The sequence below is a fragment of the Pseudonaja textilis genome, chromosome 8 (assembly GCF_049901715.1).
Source record: "Pseudonaja textilis isolate UNSWEBS1 chromosome 8, rPseTex1.2, whole genome shotgun sequence".
NCBI lineage: Eukaryota > Metazoa > Chordata > Lepidosauria > Squamata > Elapidae > Pseudonaja > Pseudonaja textilis.
This window is the reverse complement of record NC_141997.1, coordinates 10133172-10155554: the sequence shown is the minus strand read 5'-3', so window position 1 is coordinate 10155554 and position 22383 is coordinate 10133172. Positions and strand designations below refer to the sequence as shown.

The 22383-nt window shown below is 35.2% G+C and overlaps 1 protein-coding gene across 2 annotated transcripts; it reads left to right on the top strand.

Annotated features, from left to right (window-relative positions):
• The first annotated feature begins 20 nt into the window (after positions 1-20).
• MOSPD2 (motile sperm domain containing 2) lies at positions 21-22117 on the top strand. 2 transcript variants are annotated; one of them, XM_087938312.1, is made up of 15 exons: positions 21-254; positions 1510-1570; positions 3209-3364; positions 4671-4757; positions 6402-6556; positions 7246-7306; positions 9786-9824; positions 10206-10330; positions 11425-11592; positions 14846-14958; positions 16320-16416; positions 18707-18803; positions 19872-20001; positions 20760-20862; positions 21825-22117. In XM_087938312.1, the coding sequence occupies exons 1-15, from the start codon at positions 246-248 to the stop codon at positions 21963-21965; spliced, it is 1542 nt and encodes a 513-aa protein (XP_087794438.1). In that variant the 5' UTR covers positions 21-245; the 3' UTR covers positions 21966-22117. The 2 variants fall into 2 exon arrangements, with proteins under 2 accessions (XP_087794438.1, XP_087794436.1); XM_087938310.1 differs by having other exon boundaries at positions 92-254; positions 1507-1570.
• Positions 22118-22383: the final 266 nt, after the last annotated feature.

Genomic DNA, 22383 nt, shown 5'->3' with positions numbered 1-22383 from the left:
GCGGGAGCTTTCTCCGCTGCTTTTTTTTTTTTTTTTTAATTTAGGGGACGGCCGCTGCTGAAAGAAAGGACGGGGATTGGCTGGTAGGAACGCCTGTTGTGCGGCGTTTGTCGCCGAAGGTGTCCGGCGCCGGCTGGTGTGAACTCTTACTTCAGTCTGAGTCAACCCTTTGCTTTTGGTTCGTGTGTTTCTTCCCTTTTTCTCGCTCGCCTTGTTGCGGCTCCTAATCTGGTGTGAGCAGGACCATGGCGGATGTGAGTAGCTGCGTGCCCTGCCTTGAAGATAGGCAGTCTGGAAGAGAGACCACAAGGGGTGGAAAAAGAATAGTCTTCGTATTTTCCCTTCCTAGGGAGAGTGGGATGCGATGAATTCACTTGGGGAGATGGGCAAAACAGAAAGACAGGATATAAATATAATAAAACTTAAATATAGTCCACTATATTTCCACCGCCAGATGGCTGAGATCTCTTTTTAGAGTCTAGCAAGGCAGATCTTCAGAGAAGATGATTTAATCCAGGTTTCTACATACAACTCTTCTTCCCACAACCTGTGACTATACTGGTCAGAAAGGATTGATTGTACACTGATAGATATAGAGGCTCCTACACAGGGACAGTTGACTAACAGCACCTGTGAAACTGGTGCACAGTACCCCCCCCCTTCCTTTCCCAGATGTGCTTAAAAATAAGATAACCAATCGTCCTCCTTTAAGGGAAGACAGTCCTCCTTTTGTAAGTTCTGTCCTGTCTCCAAAAGTGTCCTCCTACATGTCCCCCTTTTTGATATTTGAAGACTAATCTGTAAATCTCCATATTTGATGGATGCCAATCCGATCCATTGTGTGATGTGAAGTATTTGTATTTGACATGACGATTCATCAAGGTTTGGTACAGCGTGGCGAGACATGATTATGAGACGCATGCGCTCCACACAGAATTGTGAGCAAGAGTGCGCCACACGCAAGTGGCTTTGTTTTTTTTTCTTCAATTTATTTGTGTCGTCCTCATTGTAAAAAAGTTGGTCACCTTATTAAAAAGTTACCTCATTCTTTCAAAGAACAGTGGGCCCCAGGTATTCCTTTTTGAGGAAGCCAACCAAAGAAACTTTGGTTTAAAAATAGTTTAAAACTGACTTTTTAAGCAGAGATTCAAAACTTATGTATAAGAGGAATGTATTTAGGCCTCCTCTTGCAGAACCCATTTTACAGAATGAGTTATAATAGTCCTGTCCTCTAGGACTTGTAATTCTGGTAGTAACAATAGTAGAATGACTCTCAAATGAAGCAATCCAGCCTACGCATGAAATGTTTATAATAACAGAACACTTTCCTGAGCTCTGCATCTGCTTAGAAGCTTTGCTTACAGTAATAGCACTTATTACTTGAAGTACAGTACAGTACAGTAGAAAACAGTACAGTAGAAAACTAAAGTACAGTAGACTGAAAAAGTTTGTTCAACCTAAAAATAGCAATGTTTAATGTGTTGATGAGTTTGTGTTCTTTCTCAGCAGGGCAACAGGGGCCCGTTAATAAGTGAAATCAGACAGCGTTTTGAGACAGAATATTTATCAGGTTGGTAATATAAATATTCCGTTCATACTATAGTTTATCCTGTACATTTATAACAATAGGAAAGAAAAAAATATTGATTATTGTCAGAGGTACATAGTTTTAAAAGTCTTCCTTTTTGGATTTCTTTACATTTGTATTCTGTGACTACTAAAGATTTTGTGAATAACTAGTTTTAAGTTTGAAAATCCTCATGATTTAAGAAGATTATTAAGAGGTAAATATTTGGTTCCACTTATCTCTTCATGCATTGCCAATGTAATTTGTTTATTGCAACAATCTTCCCATTACATCATGGTGCTGTTCTGAGCCAAACCTTGTTCCAAGGAAACAAACACGGAACAGAGGTAACAGCAAAACCTTTTAATGATTCTTTACTAATTCCGTTTTTTCATGGTTAAAAGGCTGTTTCAAACTGTCTCTGATAAGAACGAGCCTTGCCAAGGTTGTGCAAGGCTGCCAAGAATACTAGATAAAGTTACTAAGAAATATTTCAAACACAAAGTCTCCAAACACCAACCAAGATACTCTGAACGTTCACAAGGCTTGAGTGCAAAAGCTTCTTTGCTTCCTGCAAAGAACTCCGGTTTCTCAGCTGGCTTTTATCTCTTAAGGGAGGGGCCATTACCTTGGAGCCTTACTCCTGAGTTGCCCGTGCTGCTGCAGCTGCTCTTTCCTTTGAGCAGCCCTGCACGAACATTCACTGGGCACAGGCTCCTTGGGGACCTCTTCATCACTGCTGCCAGCCTCCACAATCTCCAAAGGCAGCATTCCACTCCCTGATGGTCCTGGCTCCATCCCTGCGTCACATACAGGTCCCTCATCTGAGCCCTTGCTCTCCTGAGACCTCAACCGTCCACACCTGCCAGCAAACCACAACAGGTGCTCCTTGAGTCAGCTTCATTTATTTTCATGCTTATGATGCTATTTATGTATAATCTAAAGCAGGGGTGTCAAACTTACGTCGTCACGGAGGCATCATGTGACATTGTGACTTTTCCCCTTTGCTAAACCAGGCATGGGCGTGGCCAGAGCGTGACACATTCGGCCTGCAGACTGAGTTTGACAGCCCTGATCTAAAGATAAAAACCAAATGCAGATTAAAAAAGCAGACTAAATCTGGCCATACTATACAATTATAATAAAAAATACACACTGATTGTGATTACTTAACACCACCCTATTGTAAATTTAACCTTTTCTTATTGAATTTGTGCTTTTGCCTAGGTTTTCACAGAATATGAGTCCTTTGATAAAACCGAGAATCATATGGATAGCCAAACTTAAAAAGTTCTACGGTTAATCAAAAATATGATTTTCCAATTCAATTGTGTAGCCGTCTCAATACCAAAAAGACTAGGCTGCATTTTTCCTGCTAGCTCAAATATGATTTTGAAAAAGCATTTCCTCTGCAGGCATTTAGGTTTGAAATATTCAAGGACTCGAAAATTGGTTAAAACTCATTTGCAATGGCGGGGGGAGGTTATGTTCATAAATCAAGAAAAAGGATATATATTTTGTTTAATTATTTTATAAATTAAATACTAGCTTGCTACAAATACTTCTTTTAAATACATTCTTTATAACCCAGTTATTATGAGAACGTATATTAAATAACTATCTTCTATTCATATTGATCAGCAAAAAGAGATAAATATGATTCCAGGGATATAGAAAGATTGCATCAAGATGATACCTGGGTTGATAATTTCTTAATATGGCGAGATGATATTGTGGATGATACACTGAAGATGATTGATGAAAGCTTTCAGTGGAGGAAAGAGTATGCAGTTCATGGTAAGATGTCTCTTATTGGTTTGAAAAATGTTTTGATATGCATTTGATAAAAAAAATATAAAAAATAGCTGAAAGTAACTGTTGCCAGAGGAAATTGTATTCTAAACTGGAAAAAAAAATGAAAGGTATCTCAAGGCTGGATATAACTAAAATCACATGAATGGCATAGAAATTTAATAAACATGTTCATTAAATGTTATGTTTATATGGGTAGTCTCAGGTTCAAAGTTCAAAGTTACATGGTGCTGACTAAATGGTACTTATAACAGGTCTTTTTAATTCCAACCATTGCAGCATCCCAGCAGTCATGTAATTGCGCTTTCTTACGTTCCCCACCAGCTTTCTACATATAATGTCAATGGGGAAACTGGCAGGAAGTTTGAATTCATAACCATGTGAGGTCTTTGCTGAACAACCTGCATGGCCCTCATTTAACAACAGCAACCAGGACTGCTTGTTGCAAAGAATTGTTGTTAAGTGATGTGGTTGCATGATACTGTACCTGAGAAACTATATGTACATCTAATGCCTTATTTTCCTATAATAAATGTGCTTATTATAAATACAACAATATAGAAATTTTAGTGACATAATGGAAGAGTTAAATCAATTAAAATCTCTCTCTCTCTCTCTCTCTTCACCCCCCTCTCTCTTTCTTTTTATCATCTAATTCAGAGGTCCCCAACCCCCAAGCACGGCCTGGTAGCAGGCTGCAAAAATGGTGGGCAAGTGCCTGCAAAAGCGAAGCCCCATTCATGTGAGCAGCGTGAATGCATGCCCTCTGCTTGTGCAGATGGAGCTGTGTGCATGTTCACCTGCCACTCACATGGAACCATCCCTTCTCCCCCTTCCCCCTTCCGCCACCAGTCCGCAAAGCCAGAAATGTTGGGGACTGCTGATCCAAGTCACAGCAGTCTTCGTGCAGTGTCCAAGAATCAAACCATGAACTTGCTTGCAGATTTTCAATGTGGTTGCCCAATTCCTATATTGTCAGAGGTTCTGCAGCTATTACATGAGAATAAGAATAATTATATAATTAACTTTGAACTAATATTTTAAACTCCATTTTAGATTTAAAAATTTGTATCTAAATTTGACGTTACAGTTTAAATTGTAACTATCACTGATATTCTTTGGTCTAAAATGTAGTGATTAGAAATAACTTTTCTTTGGATTAATTTATTTTCTTTGGATTAAAAAATAGCAATTTCATATTCCTTTTTTATTTAAGATTTTAGATTGCTGTTACAGTAAGTGATATACTAAAATAATTATTGTAATAATAAAACAAGACCGTTTTCTTCAGATTTGACTGAATCTTCTTTTCCAAAATTGATGCTTGATGTTGGTGCTACTTACATACATGGTTACGATAAGGAGGGCTATAAAATATGTAAGTCAAATTTACAATTTTATTTAGTTATTAATACAAATGCAATCAGAATGAAAAATTTAAAGTAATACAGGGATTGGTATAAAGTCACTGAAATCAGTGGCCTTGATGATGGAGGTGTCTAACCAAACCCATGTATTTCTTTAGTACCGATATACGTTTAAAATTGCTTACAACTACTGACACCTACATTAAAGAGGAGCAATGCAATTTTTATATATTTGTATTAAAAATACAATTGCATTTTTTATTTTAATAACAGGTATAAAAATAGAGTTTTAACTAATACTATAATTAAAGGTGATATAACTATAACATACTTTAGATTTCATTTTAAATTTGAAAGTTCTAATGATTTTTTGATTGTGGATTGAATTGGTGTTTATTTGGTATTCTTTTTGGAAGGATTGTGATTTCATTTGCAATTCAAAAGGCTAAATTGTGTACAAAATAGTTTTTTGTACAAGAAATCTACCACAAGAAATGATAGAAAATGTGACACTGACTGTTGCCATCTCATAAAAGTGGATTCAGAGGTCTGTAGATTTTTCCATGCATAATGCTGCTCTTTTGAGGCTCATATACAAAGATCCTTGTTCTGATTAAATTTTTGTCTGTTTTCAGTCTTCCTACTGAAGTTTGCATCATACCTTCAGACCTCGCTGGTACAATCCAAATCAGTGAAAATAATTAATTACTCTCATTAAATTTGGTAGGCATTAGGGCCATATTGTCACTGCAGTGTTAGCAGTTTTATTTGATGAATACAGAAAGGGTAGACTGCATTCTGGACAAACTCAATTAATTCAAGCTTCTGAACATTCGTGTAGCCCAGCATGGTTGACTCTGAAATCTATATGTTTATAAGATGCTAGAGGAGCATAATTTTAGCCGTTTTAGATTTTCTAGACATTGCAAGATATTAACGTGTACATGTTTAATTTAGAATGAACAGCCTTTATACATGGGTGTCAAACTCACGTCACAGTGGTGTCATGTGACCTATTGGGAATTTTTTTCCCCATTTGCTGAACTAGGCATGGGTGTGACCAGCCTATGATGCATCTGGCCCATGAGCCGAGAGTTTGATAGCCCTGTTTTATAGTAATTGGAATATCTAAAGAGTTTAGGAATTGTCACACTTAGGTTGAAATGTGAACCAAAATACTGCCTGGAAAGTGATAATATAGTATGTGATAAAATATTGTTGTGAAAAAGATCAAACATACAGAATTTTTCTGAACTAGTGGTACATAATCAAATAGCAATTTTCAAAGGTTTTCTAGGCCTGTTTTAAGATGTGCAGCAGATACTGTGCAGCTTAAAATAGACAATTATTTTTGGACGTTATATGTGTCAAATCATTCACATTGAATTGTTTTTAATTCAGTAACACTGATTTTTAATGTCACACTAAGAAAGAAAAATTAATTTTACCTGATTTCTGTATAAAATATTTTTGATTTGTAACGTTTTATCTTCTAAGATTTTAAATTAAAAGAATAAAGAACTTACAGAGACATATGAAAAAAAAAGAAAATATACATGTTAAAAAAAGCAAATAGTATCTTCATTTAAAGATAGCCTGAAAGCTGGTCTTACCTTTTTCACACATTTATATGTATTTTTCCCTCCCCACATTAGTTTGGTTCCGAGTGAAATTACATACAAAAGATTCTAAAACACAATTTGAAAAAAAGAAACTAGTAGCCTTTTGGTTAGAGCGCTATGCAAAAAGAGAAAATGGAAAGCCATTGACAGTGGTGTTCGACATGGCTGACACTGGACTGAGTAATATCGTAAGCATTTTTAAAATTATTTCATATTATTGTGGCTTGAAAATTGAATTTATACGGAACAGCCTTAGATAATCCTCTAAGTAGAGTACTGAAATTTAAATTAATTATTTGCCCTTTGGCATAAATTTTAAGTATTCTGGATTGACAGGCTCATGAATCACAAAGTTAGCTCTTTAATAAAAGCTAGCATAAGTAGTCTATATACTTAATAGGATAAAATTATATAATAATGTATGCTGGTTTGAAAAGTCCCATAGAAATCTATTTAACACCTAACAGCAATTCAGCATTATATAGCTATTGGGAAAAACACATTTGTATCAGTCTTCTGATGAAACAGTCAAGTGTTTTATTGTGACTAGTCAGCAAAAAACCTCATGAGAGTGCATACAGGATGCCACATGGATTGGTTTTTGTTCTCTACTAATACAACCTCTCAGAGGGTTTTAGTAAAACTATACTCCTAGTTAACATTGCAGGTAATTTGAATAGATTGCTTCAGTGTGTATAAGTTTAACAAGCTTACCTAATATTTAATCTTTGAATATTTTTTTCTAGTAAGGAAATACAATTTTCTATATTGTATGCTACATAAAAATGCTTGAAACTCTTTAAATCACCTTTTAGGGTGATTTCTAAGCAAAATATCTGCTGACTTTTTATTAACTGATAATCTGTTTTTATTTTAGGACTTCGACTTTGTTCGGTATATCATTAGCTGTTTTAAAGTATATTATCCTAATTTTCTCAGTAAGTATGAAGCCATCCATATCAAATCAAATTTTTATGAAGGGCTTAAAGCCACCAATGTGATGGCTAAAATAAAGATAAAATAGAAAAAAATGAAGCCAAAAAGAAGTTTTCAGTCACAAGCAGAGACATGATCAAATTGGACAACCCAGGATGTTAGAGCCAAAAAAATGTCATGTGGGAGAAATGACTGATAGAAGCCATCCTCTTTTTTAGATAATTTCTTTAGGATATATGGATGGTATCTATGATGTCCTGTATAAAGAGCAGGGAGAAGCATATACAGGTGAAACTCAAAAAAATAGAATATCGTGCAAAAGTTCATTTATTTCAGTAATGCAACTTAAAAAGTGAAACTAATATATGACATAGACTCATTACATGCAAAGCAAGATAGTTCAAGCCGTGATGTGTCATAATTGAGATGATTATGGCTTACAGCTCATGAAAACCCCAAATCCACAATCTCAGAAAATGAGAATATTGTGAACAGGTTCAATATGCTAGGCTCAAAGTGTCCCCCTCTAATCCGCTAATTAAGCCATAACGCCTGCAAAGGGTTCCTGGGCCTTTAAATGGTCTCTCAGTCTGGTTCAGTAGGAAGCACAATCATGGGAAAGACTGCTGACCTGACAGTTGTGCAGAAAACCATCATTGACACCCTCCATAAGGAGGGAAAGCCTCAAAAGGTAATTACAAAAGAATTTGGATGTTCCCAAAGTGCTGTATCAAAGCACATTAATAGAAAGTTATGTGGAAGGGAAAAGTGTGGAAGAAAAAGGTGCACAAGCAGCAGGGATGACCGCAACCTGGAGAGGATTGTCAGGAAAAGGCCATTCAAAAGTATTGGGGACTTTCACAAGGAGTGGACTGAGGCTGGAGTCAGTGCATCAAGAGCCACCACACACAGACAGATCCTGGAAATGGGCTTCAAAGCTGCTCCTGAACAAAAAACGTCAGAAGCGCCTTACCTGGGCTAAAGAAAAACAGACCTGGTCTGTTGCTCAGTGGTCCAAAGTCCTCTTTTCTGAGAGCAACTTTTGCATCTCATTTGGAAACCAGGGACCCAGAGTCTGGAGGAAGAATGGAGAGGCACACACTGCAAGATGCTTGAAGTCCAGTGTGAAGCTTCCACAGTCTGTGTTGATTTGGGGAGCCATATCATTTGCTGGTGTTGGTCCACTGTGCTTCATTAAACCCAGGGTCAGCCAGCCGTCTACCAGGAGATTTTGGAGCACTTCATGCTTCCTTCCTCAGACAAGCTTTATGGGGATGCTGACTTCATTTTCCAGCAGCACTTGGCACCTGCCCACACTGCCAAAAGCACCAAAACCTGGTTCAATGACTGTGGGGTTACTGTGCTTGATTGGCCAGCAACTTCGCCTGACCTGAACCCCATAGAGAATCTATGGGGCATTGCCAAGAGAAAGATGAGAGACATGAGACCGAACAATGCAGAAGAGCTGAAGGCCGCTATTGAAGCATCCTGGTTTTCCATAACACCTCAGCAGTGTCACAGGCTGATAGCTTCAATGCCATGCCGCATTGAGGCAGTAATTGCTGCAAAAGGGGCCCAAACCAAGTACTGAGTACATATGCATGCTTATACTTTTCAGAGGTCCGATATTGTTCTATGTACAATCCTTGTTTTATTGATTGCATGTAATATTCTAATTTTCTATGATTGTGGATTTGGGGTTTTCATGAGGTGTAAGCAATAATCATCTCAATTATGACAAATCACGGCTTGAACTATCTTGCTTTGCCTGTAATGAGTCTATCTCATATATTAGTTTCACCTTTTAAGTTGCATTACTGAAATAAATGAACTTTTGCACGACATTCTAATTTTTCGAGTTTCACCTGTACCTCAAGGACTGGACTTCTGAGCTGTCCTCTGAGGACATCCATGCTGATGTATAGGAATGACAGAAGGTGGTGGATCTGGCCTAGTCAGAATAACCAGAAAAAGTTCTGGCCTGAGAAAAGAGAGGTAAGAAGCTAGCACATATTATATCCATTTGGAAGATTCCATATGCTGCAAGATGATTGAATTGAAGAACAGTATTATAGATATACTGCTGAAGTAAACTTGTGACATTTTCATTTTCAGTGAAGAGCCCCCTGGATCGCAATTTAACTTTTTTTAGACAGATTGATTTAGTTTCATCCTTAAGATTCAGGAGCCAGACCCACCAAAAAAAGAGCTAATTTTAGCCAAAGGCATTGTTTATACCACTCCACAGTTCCAGGAAAAACTAAACTTTTTTAAAAAAAAATAAGAATTATTAAAATAATACCTCTGAAGGGAGAGAATTGGGAAAAACCGTAGCAGTTAAAAATTATCAAAGCACACTTTCTGTAATGAGCTCACAGAAACAAAAGCCTCCCAGAGTTGTTGGATACAAGATGGACAGCAAATAAATTTTCTGAATGAATGAATAAATAAAAAAATAAAAACTCTTTTTTGTTCTTGCAGCAAAAATTGTGATTTTTGAATTGCCTTGGGTAATGAATGGTGAGTTGCAATTTTAAATTAACTTTAGAGAGTATCTTAAAAACTATAAGTTAATATTTCTTCAAAGATTTTTGTTTTCATTAGTGGTAGAGATATTCTTATGATTAACAGTTGAATTAACAGCATGAATATATTTTAGATTTCTATGTTTATTTTATTTGAGGCATCGAAAGTCAAAAATGAATTTATTTAAATAAATTTACATATGTCCCAGTTGATTCTGAACATGTTTGTCCCAAACAAGGGGCTCAGTTAAGTTATTCTATATGATTCCCATTTTAAGTAATGGCACTAATCTGGTGAATTTGCATTATGTGTCATATTAATAAAAGTAGGTTGGAAAAAACTTTTACTCCTGATTATTCCTTCCTTTTTATCTAGCTGCTTTTAAAATTGTAAAAAATTGGCTGGGTCCAGAAGCAGCCACCTTGTTGAAGTTGACCAATAAGAATGAAATCCAGGAATATATAACTGCTGAATACCTACCCCCCTATATGGGTGGGACTGTAAGTATGCAATTGTGCAGTTATGATAATGTATATGAGAAGACTATTAATAACTCTAATAAAGGAATTATTACTTTTCTGGTATAATAACTCAATATATTTGATATTGAATTATAGTCATTAATGGGAAAATAAACTTTTTGTTCAGTCTTTATAATTTTCCATTTTATTTTACGTCTACTTTATGCTTTCTCTGGTTTATGATTTTTAAAAAAAAGTTAAATACAGTCTTTTATCATCTAGATTTAATCAGCCAGCTGCAGGGATAACAATAATGAATTAGTTAAATCAGCCAGCTCCAAGGTCATGTTTTGTAAGCCCCTATATGATATTTTTCAAATACCATTTGTGATTATTACAGGACTTCATGTTTGCATAACAAAATATAAAACATTAGAAATATTTAGTCATTGTGTGTTAGGGATGTGCAAATCCCTCCAAAATCTTCATATCCATTGTTTTTTCCAGATTCAGTGCTAGGAATGACTGCTTTGGAAGCAATCTGAAAGTATGATACTCCAAATGGGGAAAAAGTTTTCAGATATGGCATTTCATTGCAGTTTAAATCTCTAGTTATCACCAGGAAATAGTGCAATCGTAGCGTATTTCTTAGGATCAAATCTTTTTATCTGCTAGAAACTGCAGCCCACAGTTCAACCCAGTTCTCAAGCTTGCCATTTTCTCCAGCCAGCTTGCTAAGGGCCTCACTGTTCTCTCCCTCCAAGTGCAGTTGGTTGAAGGTGTATGTTTCTTTAAACACCGAGTCAGATTTTTCAAGAGCCTAGCACTTCCTTTCCAGTGTTAGCAGCAAAGAGAGATTTTTCTGCCATTTGGTAGTCCACCAAATCCTCTGAATCTTGTAGATTCTAGATTTATGAAAACAAACAAGCAAACCAATTTCACCTTCTGTGCATCAAAAACTGTTCAGTTGAAAAGGGGCCACTTAAAAAGCGAATCAAGTTAACTGTTCCACCCACATCACTTTTGGGATTGTTTCTAATTGAATCCAGTTTCTTTTCTGTAAAATTTCGTTTCCTGTCCACCCACAAGTCTTTTCTTTCATAGCCACAAATAATGTATTTTTTGTGTTGTAGGATGCTTTCAAATACAGTTATCCACCATTAGTTGATGATGATTTTCAAACTCCACTATGTGAAAACGGACCCATTACGAGTGAAGATGATGCTGAATGCAAAGAAGTAGACACTGATAACAAAGACAACACAGATACTACTGAAGGACAAGCACTCAATTCGAAAAAGGTATCCCGCAACTGAAGGGTACATAAGAGAATGACATCTCTATGACATGTCTATATTTCCCATTTGCAGTACCTAATAAAAATGCCTAAGAAGTATTTGACCATCATATCTTGCTGTCAGAATCTAAAGTCCATGTTATAAAAAACTGATATGCTCATTGCAGACAGCCAGTTTTAATTCCTGGTAAATATTGCCAAATTTCATCTGACTGATACATTTTTGTTCTCGTGTGGAATTTATTTTCTGTTTCGCTTTCTGATACATAACTTTGATTCTTTTGTCTATGTTGTGTGAAGTACTCACTTAATAACCCTTGCAGTTCTCCAGTCACAGTGACAGCTGAAACTGCCAGGATTGCTGTGCTAAGTGAGGCGGTCATGTGACCCCTTGTTTTATGCCCACATGTAAAAGGTAGATTAAAACAAAGAAGTATTGATACTGGAGCTATTCCAAGATTCATGTTTCTACTTAGCCTAAGAAAAAACAATCTAGCATCATCAGAATGTTTTCATTAAAACGCCCTATATTCCTACCAGTACTGACTGGAACTTAAGCTGCAGTCCTCTCCTCCAAAGCATTCACAAAAAAATTGGTTTTGTACGTTCGAATTGACATCTAATTTCTACATTTAGAACCTGAACTGGTATATGTGTGTATGTGCGTATGCTACACATTGTTACATTTATATCTTTATCTCAATAACTTGACAGTCCTATCCACATCAAGATATGTGCTGAAAATCTTTGCCATCTCTTTGTCCCCACTTTATTTCATCTATATGTACTTTACTCAACTTATGACCACAGTTGACCCAAAATTTGCTGGCTCAGCAAGGCAGTTGTTGAATTTTGCCCCATTTTATGCCCCTTTTGCTACAATTGTTAAACAAATTACTACAGTTGTTAAGTGAACCATGCAGTCATTAAGTGAATACAGCTTCCCCCATTGACTCTTCTTGTTGGAAGCCAGCTAGGAAGGTTACAAATAGATCGCATGACCCTAGGACAGTGTAACTGTCAAATAAATGCCAAGCACTCAAATTTAGATCATGTGACCATTCTGCAACAGTTGCAAATATGAAAAATGGACATAAGTCACTTTTTTTAGTGTTGTAACTTAAACGACCACTAAATGAATGGTTATAAATCAAGGACTACCTATATTTCTTACCATGCAATGCATGGGCTATTATGGAGGATTAACTGTATGGCTGCTTTTGTTTTCTCTTTGGCGGATCAGCCTTTCCACTCATCAATGTATTCAGCTTCCAAATATATTTCATCACACTTTAACATGGTTTTACTTATGATCATCGAGACAGATATCTATTTTATCTGGCTTTTATTAGTTTTTTATTAGTTTTATCGAAGTATAATAACCACTATCAGAAATATTCTAGTGCAATACTTTATATTTCCTTCCATGCATACTCATATCTGTTCATTAATTAATAGAGTGTAGTATTATGTTAGAAGGTAAAGATGACACTGAATTTGAAAGCCTTGCAGCAAGGCATGAAATCTTTAGTTTCCCCAAGGCTCATGAAAGACATACAGACCATTTTGCCACTTTTCAATCACTTTATTATTGGCCAATATTTTAACTTTTATCTGTTCACTAGTTTCATTTAAATATACAAATGGTTAGGGGTAAGATTAGAATTATAAAATTCTCGTCATTTTTTGCTGATGTCTTCTTAACATCAAAATCTACCTACCATTGCTAGTAATTCAAAGCAAGGATTGTGACATATTGTATTGTTCTCGTATTCTATTAAAAAAAGGAAAAATATAGCAATAGTCACAGTAATTTGTCTTAAAAAGAGCTATATTAGACCAAAATTTGTGTCCTACAATATATAAACTTAATAAAGCACATGACATAAAAAGCTGTACTGTACTTACCTTCTGCTCTTGTTGCTTGTCATATTTTCAGAAAAATCAGTCAAGCATAACTAATAGGTATCAGTGGCCTTATGTTACATCAATAGCAATAGCACTTAGACTTACATACTGCTTTACAGTGCTTTGCAGCCCTTTCTAAGCTATTAAAGAGTCAGCATCTTGCCCCCAACAATCTTGGGACCTCATTTTACTAACCTCAGAAGAATGGAAGGCTGAGTCAACCTTCTTATCCCCCCTCAAAACTAAATGTGTAGCCTCCATCAAAGGTTATGTAGCAAATTTTACACAACATTTTCTTGTCTTTTCTTTCCACTGTTGTTGTTGGATGCCCTGGATTTTTATATATGTACTAAAACAAAAAAAAAATTAAATGTACCTAAATTTTGTACCCTTTCCACACAAAATTATGCTAATCTTCTGATCGTTTTGGCAAGCCTTTTCTGTCTTTTCCATCTTCATAAAATGCTTTCTGACGTAAACAAAAGTGTCCATGTATAGCTGTAAAAGATTTATGTAAAACCATCATGATACTCACAATATAAATGATCATCTATAGTGCTGGCAATCATAGTGTATTTCTTAGAATAAAATCTTTTATCTGCTAGAAACCGCAGCCCACAGTTCAACCCAGTTCTCAAGCTTGCCATTTTCTCCAGCCAGCTTGCTAGGGGCCTCACTGTTCTCTCCTTCCAAGTGCAGTTAGTAGAAGGTGTATGTTTCTTTAAACACCGAGTCAGATTTTTAAAGAACCTAGCATTTCCTTTTCAGTGTTAGCAACAAAGAGAGATTTTTCTGCCATTTGGTAGTCCAGCAAATCCTCTGAATCTTGTAGATTCTAGATTTATGAAAACAAACAAGCAAACAATTTCACCTTCTGCTGCATCAAAAACTGTTCAGTTGAAAAGGAGCCACTTAAAAAGCGAATCAAGTTAACTGTTCCACCCACATCACTTTTGGGATTGTTTCTAATTGAATCCAGTTTCTTTTCTATAAAATTTCTTCTCCCAGTGTTTATCGGAGTATCATCTTTGTTCTGGAGATTTAGGATACATGATACATTACTTATAGTACCAAGGACTACCAGTTTTTTTCAAGATTGTGAAAAAACATTTCTATAAAATTTTGCAGTGTTTGAAACATACATCAGTACATAGTAGGATAAACTATATATCCTACATTTCTCCCCCCCTTCTCTCTCTCTTTATGATATGGCCCTACTTACATTTGGTATTCTTATTTTTGATGTACTATAATTCAATAGCTAAAAATTTAGTTGTACCATTTTATTCTATTGTACAAAATAATTAACTCTGAATATACATAGCTGCTGTTTTTGTTTGCTCGCTTAGGCAAATACTTCAGAACAAACTCCAAAATCAGAAGAGTGTGACAAATTAGATTCTAAAACAAAAAATGCCAAGAAAGCACTTACCACTTTTAAAGGATCTTTATTGCATATCAGGTAAATAACAGTAATAATCATCCTCAAGTTATAGACTTTTACATGTTTTAACAGCAGCACAGCCTCAATTGAAGAAGTAGGTCATTTTGGACAAGACAGCTTCTGAAGACTGGGTTCCCAGTTTGGAACAAAATAAATGTAATTATGCCTCACTTTCTTTAAGCTTTTTGAAGTCCTTTATAGAAACTAATGTGAAAAATTCTCTATTCTAATAACAGTATGTGTTACAAAGTATGGATTGTGATTACTGAATAGAATAGAATAGAATAGAATAGAATAGAATAGAATAGAATAGAATAGAATAGTTTATTGGCCAAGTGTGATTGGACACACAAGGAATTTGTCTTGGTGTAAATACTCTCAGTATACATAAAGAAAAGGTACATTCATTAAGAATCAAGAATCATACCGTAGAACACTTAATGATAGTCATAGGGTACAATCAACAATCAAATCATACTAGGAAACAGTCAAGTGGGAGGGAATGGGTGATAAGGAGTAGTAAGAAGATTAACAGTAATAGTGTACACAGTTCACTTTTTAACTATAATTTTTTAACTATGACAGTTCACTTTTTAACTATAACAGAAGTGTAGAATGCCATTTCTAAGATGGCATGGACAGTTAACATTTAAAATATTTATAAATCTTATTACTGCAAATTCCTTGGTTCCATGTAAGGTATATTTTTAAAGCCAATAGGTTCAGTATGCAAATTGCCAGTATTACTGCTATATATTGGCAGATAAAAAATCACTCTAACTTCAGATATTGAAGATCAATTTGCACATCTTCAAGTTATTCTGTACTTTTTCTAAAAATTATTTCATGGTATAGGGAAACACTTTGAAGAGCTGCTGCTATACTAAATAAGCTAATGGGCTAGCCTTTTCCAATAAGGCACACTAATATATCAAATTATAACATCCATCATCCTTGTTCAACAAGATACCATATTGTTGTGAAAAACAGGGCATGAGACTTAAAAAACAAACAAAAAACTTGAGAAGACTTTTTGTTACTTGCTCTAAATATTATGACTGCTTTGCCCTCCATTCATTGGAGTCCAATTGTATTTTTTCAAATAATGCATGTTTTGAAATGGTGCATTATTTTAACAATGTTTCATAATTTGGAATGCAAAGGAGACTTTTATCTCCGTTGCACATGATACTGTGTATTGTAAAAAAATCACCTGAAGTATTATTAAAAGCTTTTAAAATACTCTTTAAATATTAACACTTTTGAGATATTGTCTTTGAGCCTGATAAATCACATATCTTTTAAATAAATTTAACTATTTTAAAGAAAATGCAATCTTTCTAAATAATTATTGTAGAAAATGTTATATTTTTCAATAGTCCAGCAGAGGAATTGCATTTTGGGTCCAAAGAAACCGCAGAGAAGAAATGTTTGATAGTTCTGACAAATGTTACTAAAAATGCAGTGGCGTTTAAGGTAAATAATGCAGTTTTTATAGTTAACTTATTTAGATGGTAGATAGACGGTGTATGTATGTGTATGTATTTATATATATATATATATGGCATTCGGCTTTGCTCAGGTATTTTCCCACATCATAGTAGCTGTGCTTTTAAAGTTGTAGCGACGTTTCAGCAGAATCTCATCTGCCATCATCAGGCTTCTGGCAGCATCAGGCTTCAGAAGCCTGATGATGGCAGATGAGATTCTGCTGAAACATCGCTACAACTTTAAAAGCACAGCTACTATGACATGGGAAAATACCCGAGCAAAGCCGAATGCCATACATGTAAGTACCCGCGAAAACTTAAGAATATATATATATATATATATATATAATGTATGTATGTATATATATAAATATGTGTGTGTGTGTTTTCTTAAGTTTTCGTGGGTACTTACATGTATGGTATTCAGCTTTGTTCAGGTATTTTCTTTAAAAGCACAACTATAATGACGTGGGAAAATACCCAAACAAAGCTGAATACCATATATATTTGTTTTCGGAGGTTTTCGCGGGTATTTGTATGTGGATCTTTGGTTATTTGGGTTTTCTCCCACGTAAAATTGGAAGTATTTTGGCGACGTTTCATTTTTAAAGCCGAAGACACAAGCCTGAAGATGACAAATGAGATTTCGTCGAAACGTCGCCAAAATACTTCCAATTTTACGCAGGAGAAAACCCAAATAACCAAAGATCCATATATATATGTTTTAGAATATTTAGTATATGTTTTAGTATATTTAGTATATTCTCTATTCTCAAAATCGAGAAACACCCCCATAACATGAATAAACGAGATGATACCTCCCACCTACCAGACTTCTGGAAACTAGCCCTCACCAACAAACGAGTCCCAGCCACGAAAACCAACACCAGGCCCAAAACAACACGGGACACTACCACCAATCCCCCTCATCAGACGCAAGCCCAAACCTATCCTATAAACGAAGGACAACCACCATGCAGAAGCCAGACTACGGCTGCTTTGCCAGCTGTCGCATCCGCCCCCGACCCCAAAACCAAACAAGCTGACACACTCCAAGAACACAGACCCAGACCCCAAACTCGTAGGCAGACCAAAACCCAGAATGCTACACCACAGCCACCTGCTCAGTATATCACATCAGAAAACTCAGGAAATTATACCACAAGAACTCAAGAAGTTGCAACACAGCAAATGACCCAGGAAATCACAGCACAAGAGCAAGGATACCACAGCAATAAAACTCACAAGGTCATCACACAACCCATTACCCAAGCCATTACAACACAGGAGGCTAATGGAAAAGAGATCAAAACACAAACGACCCAGGAGATTACAACGCAGGACCCAGGATACCACAACAAAAGAACTCGCAAGCCCATCACACAACCCATTACCCAAGCCGTTAAAACACGAGAGGCTAATGGAAAAAAGATCACTACAAAACAAACGACCCAGGAGATTACAGCACAAGATCCAGGATATCTCCACAACAAAACTCACAAGGCCATCACACATGCCATTATGCCAACATCAACCAATCAAGAGGCAGCAGCGCAGCCAACCAGCCCAGCACACCAGCACCCACCACCAGTATTTATAGAGAGACGGCAGCTGCGATCACACACTGCTTGCACTGGCACGAAGCCGAAAGCACCAGCCTAAGGATGTCGAGTGAGACCTCGCCAAAACGTCGCCAAGATACTCTTAATGTTACATGGGAAAAGACCCGAACACACCTAGACCTACACACACACACACACACACACACACACACACACACACGTACATTTGCATTATTGCTTTTAAAAAATACTTTCAGTCATGGGGTTCAAATCTGATTTTTCCCTGTAGTTCCTTGGGTGGTTCTATATCATCAGTAAAGAGTCAGGTTACCTGAGTAATATTCCCTAGTTGGAAGAATCCTTTGGGCTGAAGTGGGCAATCATTATTATCTGTTTGTCATGATTGTGAATTTCAAGGAAAATCCAAATGAGTACTAGGGAAAGAGGTAGTTTATTTTTCTTGTACTGAATTTTGTCAGTCTGAAGACAAATGTGGAGCTTATAAACCACAGAGCTAAACAGGTTGAATTACAATTAACTGAATATTAAACTACAAAATGCATGTTTTAAAATATTTGCTTCATTCCTTATAAAGACATGGAAAAAAAATCAAAACTCAATTCAAAACAGCTTCTTTAAAAATAGAAACAGACTTCAGATATAAAATGGTTTAGGAGAGAACTGTTGTGATTAATGTGAATGTCCTTCGTATAGGTGAGAACGACTGCTCCCGACAAGTACAGAGTAAAGCCAAGTAACAGCAGTTGTGAACCTGGTACTTCAGTAGATATTGTTGTATCTCTTCATGGTGGTGAGTAACAAACTGCATTGCTAGTTACATATAGAATGCAATCATTGTCTAATATACTTTGCCTTGAGAAAGTTGGTAATTTTTGTATGAGTTCTGGAAAGAAGGTATTGTTGAAATCAGATCGTCTATTTAAATTTAAATGGCAGCTTTTAAGTTCTGCCTTAATTAAAATAACTCAGTTCAATTATCCACATATTATGTTTGTTTGGATGGGAGAAGAAAGAGCATCAAAACTGCTCCTAATCTTGAAATAAAGTAGCCAGAAAATGGTAAAATCTAAATTCTCAGTCCTTTACTTACACATTACTGTCTTCTAATACTTTTCTTAAAATATATCCAAAGTTTTTTCGCTTTCATAAAAATAAACTAATTTTTCATGCATTTTCAAGTTATGAGCTATTTAAAACCATTTTAAATTTGAAAAACATTAAGCTTAGAAAAATAAATTTCGTTGTACCCTAGAATTTAATTTACTAAATTATGCTAATGCTGATTAATATTTTAAATATCCTTCATTACCATATAGTATACAAAAATATAAAATAAGTGCAAATGTGCCCTGTTCATTTTTAAAATGTATAGCAACTTGATTTTAGTTGGAAGTATTTTACATGTCTTTCTCATTGATAAATTAGTGACTAAAATTATTTAGGACATTATAATAGCAAAATAAATAAAATAATTCAGTTAAACCGCAGGTGTATTTATTCTAAGTAGATTTCTACACTGAAAATATTGATATTTCAATTAACCTAAAAATTTTGAATGTAAGTTACGTTACTGTCCATCAGTCTTGTAAGATCATCCACTCAGACTATTCTTTCTGAAGTTTCCCACCTGGCTAAATACATTGTCAAGTTTAGAGTCCATAAAGTCACAAGAGTTTTGTGAAATTTGGGAGTTGCACATTTGTGTTGAGTATTCACTGTGTTACATTTGTTGAAGTAAATTAACTATGTAGTACATAGTATGTACACATCTATTAAAATGTAATATTTCCCCATGGGCTATTGATTATATCTAAATGAAATACAATAATTTTTATTAGGCTGTCTGTTGGTTGAATAGGTTGTGCAGCTTCTTTGCAAGACCGTTTTCTAATTTTGGCAGCAGAAATGGAACAATGCTCTGGAATAGGAGCACAGGAACTATCTCAATTTTGGAAGGAAATTCCTAGAAACAAAGTGATGGAGCATAGGTAAACATTTTATATTGACTTTCAGATTGACATCATTATATGGCTTCTTCTAGAATGTTTTCTTCTCAATCAAACCTGACATTTCCTGGTGGTTTATTGTTCAAGTATTAACCAGACTGAATCTTACTTACCTTCTAAGACCAGTCAAAATTGGCTAAATATTGCAAAGCTAGTTTTGCATAAAATCAAACGTTGTAAATTGCTAAACAAAAAACAAAACAGTGCCTAGAGCTGTAAACAGTTCAAATAGAAAAAAAAAGTGGTCTTTTTCTTGGCTCAGCCAAACTTTTGGGAAAGGAGGTATTTCTATGTACAAGTATATCCTGTCAATAAACATTCTGCAGTTTCCTTTTCGTCTTGTCTGTTCTTATTGCATTTCAATGTCTACACTGTAGAAAAGAGAAGCCAAGAAAATTCAGTTAATTGTTTTCACCTCATCAGTTTGTCTTGCTCACACTTGTACATATGTTTTATATTCATTGAGTTTATATTCATCAAGTACATTCCTTTACAAAAAGGAATATTTCTGTTTTGTGCAATGTCTTGCCCCATTCCGATATCCTGCTTGGTATACTGGTTCAGTGGTAATTTGATTTTCTGGATGTTCTTCTGTTTGATTTTAATGCCATAGAGTATTAGGGGGAACATTAAAAACATTATAAATATATAAAAAAATTAAGATAAAAAATGGAAACCCAGGGAACAAAACAACTATAATTCTGTAGAACTGAACCCAAAATAATTGCTTTCTCTTTCAGGTTAAAATGCCATGTTGTAGAAAGTAGCAAGCCTTCTTCTTTAACCATAAATGAAAATGCCTTTAACAGTCCTTCAAAAACCAATGAAGATTTACACTTTCAGGTAACACATATGACTATTATTATTACTTTTATTTCAATTAGGCTACCATTCCTTAAGTACACCATAGCTAGAGAAATAAAAAAATGGGATTTTTTTAGTCTATCCCCCACCCACCAAAATCTCTTGAAAAGGCAGGCTCCCAAAAGCTGTTGACATTTCCAAAGTGCTGACATAGTAGAAAATCAGCTGCTTTCCAGTACTATATATTACATGCAGACACATACAACTTTTAGATTTTCAGCTTCCATTCTTAATTAATTTCCATAAGATTAGATATATTTCTATAAAATTTCATTCTTAAACATAGGTTTATATTAAAACATAAAAACTGCCTCCCTGTTCACCTTGAAATTGATTTCCCCCTGAAAGTAACAGATTCTTTCTAAGACGATTGAATGTTCAAAACATGCATTTTCATTCACACATACACTGGTCTTTATTATGAAATTCAAGACTTTCCTGTAGGCCTCTTTCTTTCTTTGTATGAACTGAATCCTGTAACTTCACTTTTTAGATAAAACAACAGAAACTTAGAAGAACCATACTTTAAAAAGTTTTGATCTTAGTCACATTTACATGAGGAACCCTTAAAACTGATCTTTTCTGTTACATTTGATTTTGTAGATTTTTTTTCTTTTAAAATGAAACAATAATTCTGATATACAAAATTAAAATCAATACATCTATACTTCCAAACTAGTTTTTTTAATATATTCAAACCATTAAATTGTAAAATTGTGCCTTTCCTTAAAATACTTTTGATACACGTGACTGAAATACATTCTTTTGTTTCTTTTATAGTTTGGCTTATGTGTGTGATTTGGTGGTTTTAAAAAAGATTTACAATTGTTTCTAACTATTTATATCCCAGCTGTATTGTATGTTGGTAAATTATAGACAAAATCAACTGGGAAAAATACTTCTTTTTGATAACATCTTCTATTTGTCCCTTTTTTTTCCAGTTAAAGCAACTACTACAAGCTAATAAAAGACTTCAAGGACAGATTGATCGTTGTGTCTGGTTCCAACAACTTACACTTTTCTTAGTCTTTATCCTAGTCACTATTGTTTGCTTCTTTTTGTTGTGTGCTCCAGGAAGCTAAATATAATGTCACAACTATGCAATTGTGCTGTAAAAAAGCAAAGAACCAGTATTACACGATTGGCCCTGCTTATTGGCCAAAAGTGAGATCTATTTAGGTTTTCTTACAAAATAAAAAAAGGAATAATGTGATCTTTGCCTTTAATCAGCAAACATGATTTTGTTAATTTATTAATGTTAAAAACGAGGTAAGAATCTTTCCACTGGACACCATACTAACTTACAAAGTGAAAATATAATTTTCTCTTTATATCTGTCATGCTTAATTTTGTGAATGAAATGTAACATTTCCTTTAAAATGTAATTGGGGAATAGCAGACTAGAATTTCATTTACCATAATGTCCCGGTATCAAGTACCATCATGGCCCATGAATGTACAGTTTAAAACTGAAGAACTCATTCCTAATTCTTATTCATA

Bases quoted from the DNA above. Each gene is read 5' to 3' on its own strand.
- MOSPD2 (XM_087938310.1), top strand. The intron at 4,758-6,401 runs GTAAGTCAAATT...TCCCCACATTAG, and splicing joins TAAGGAGGGCTATAAAATAT to TTTGGTTCCGAGTGAAATTA. The intron at 9,825-10,205 runs GTGAGTTGCAAT...CTTTTTATCTAG, and splicing joins ATTGCCTTGGGTAATGAATG to CTGCTTTTAAAATTGTAAAA.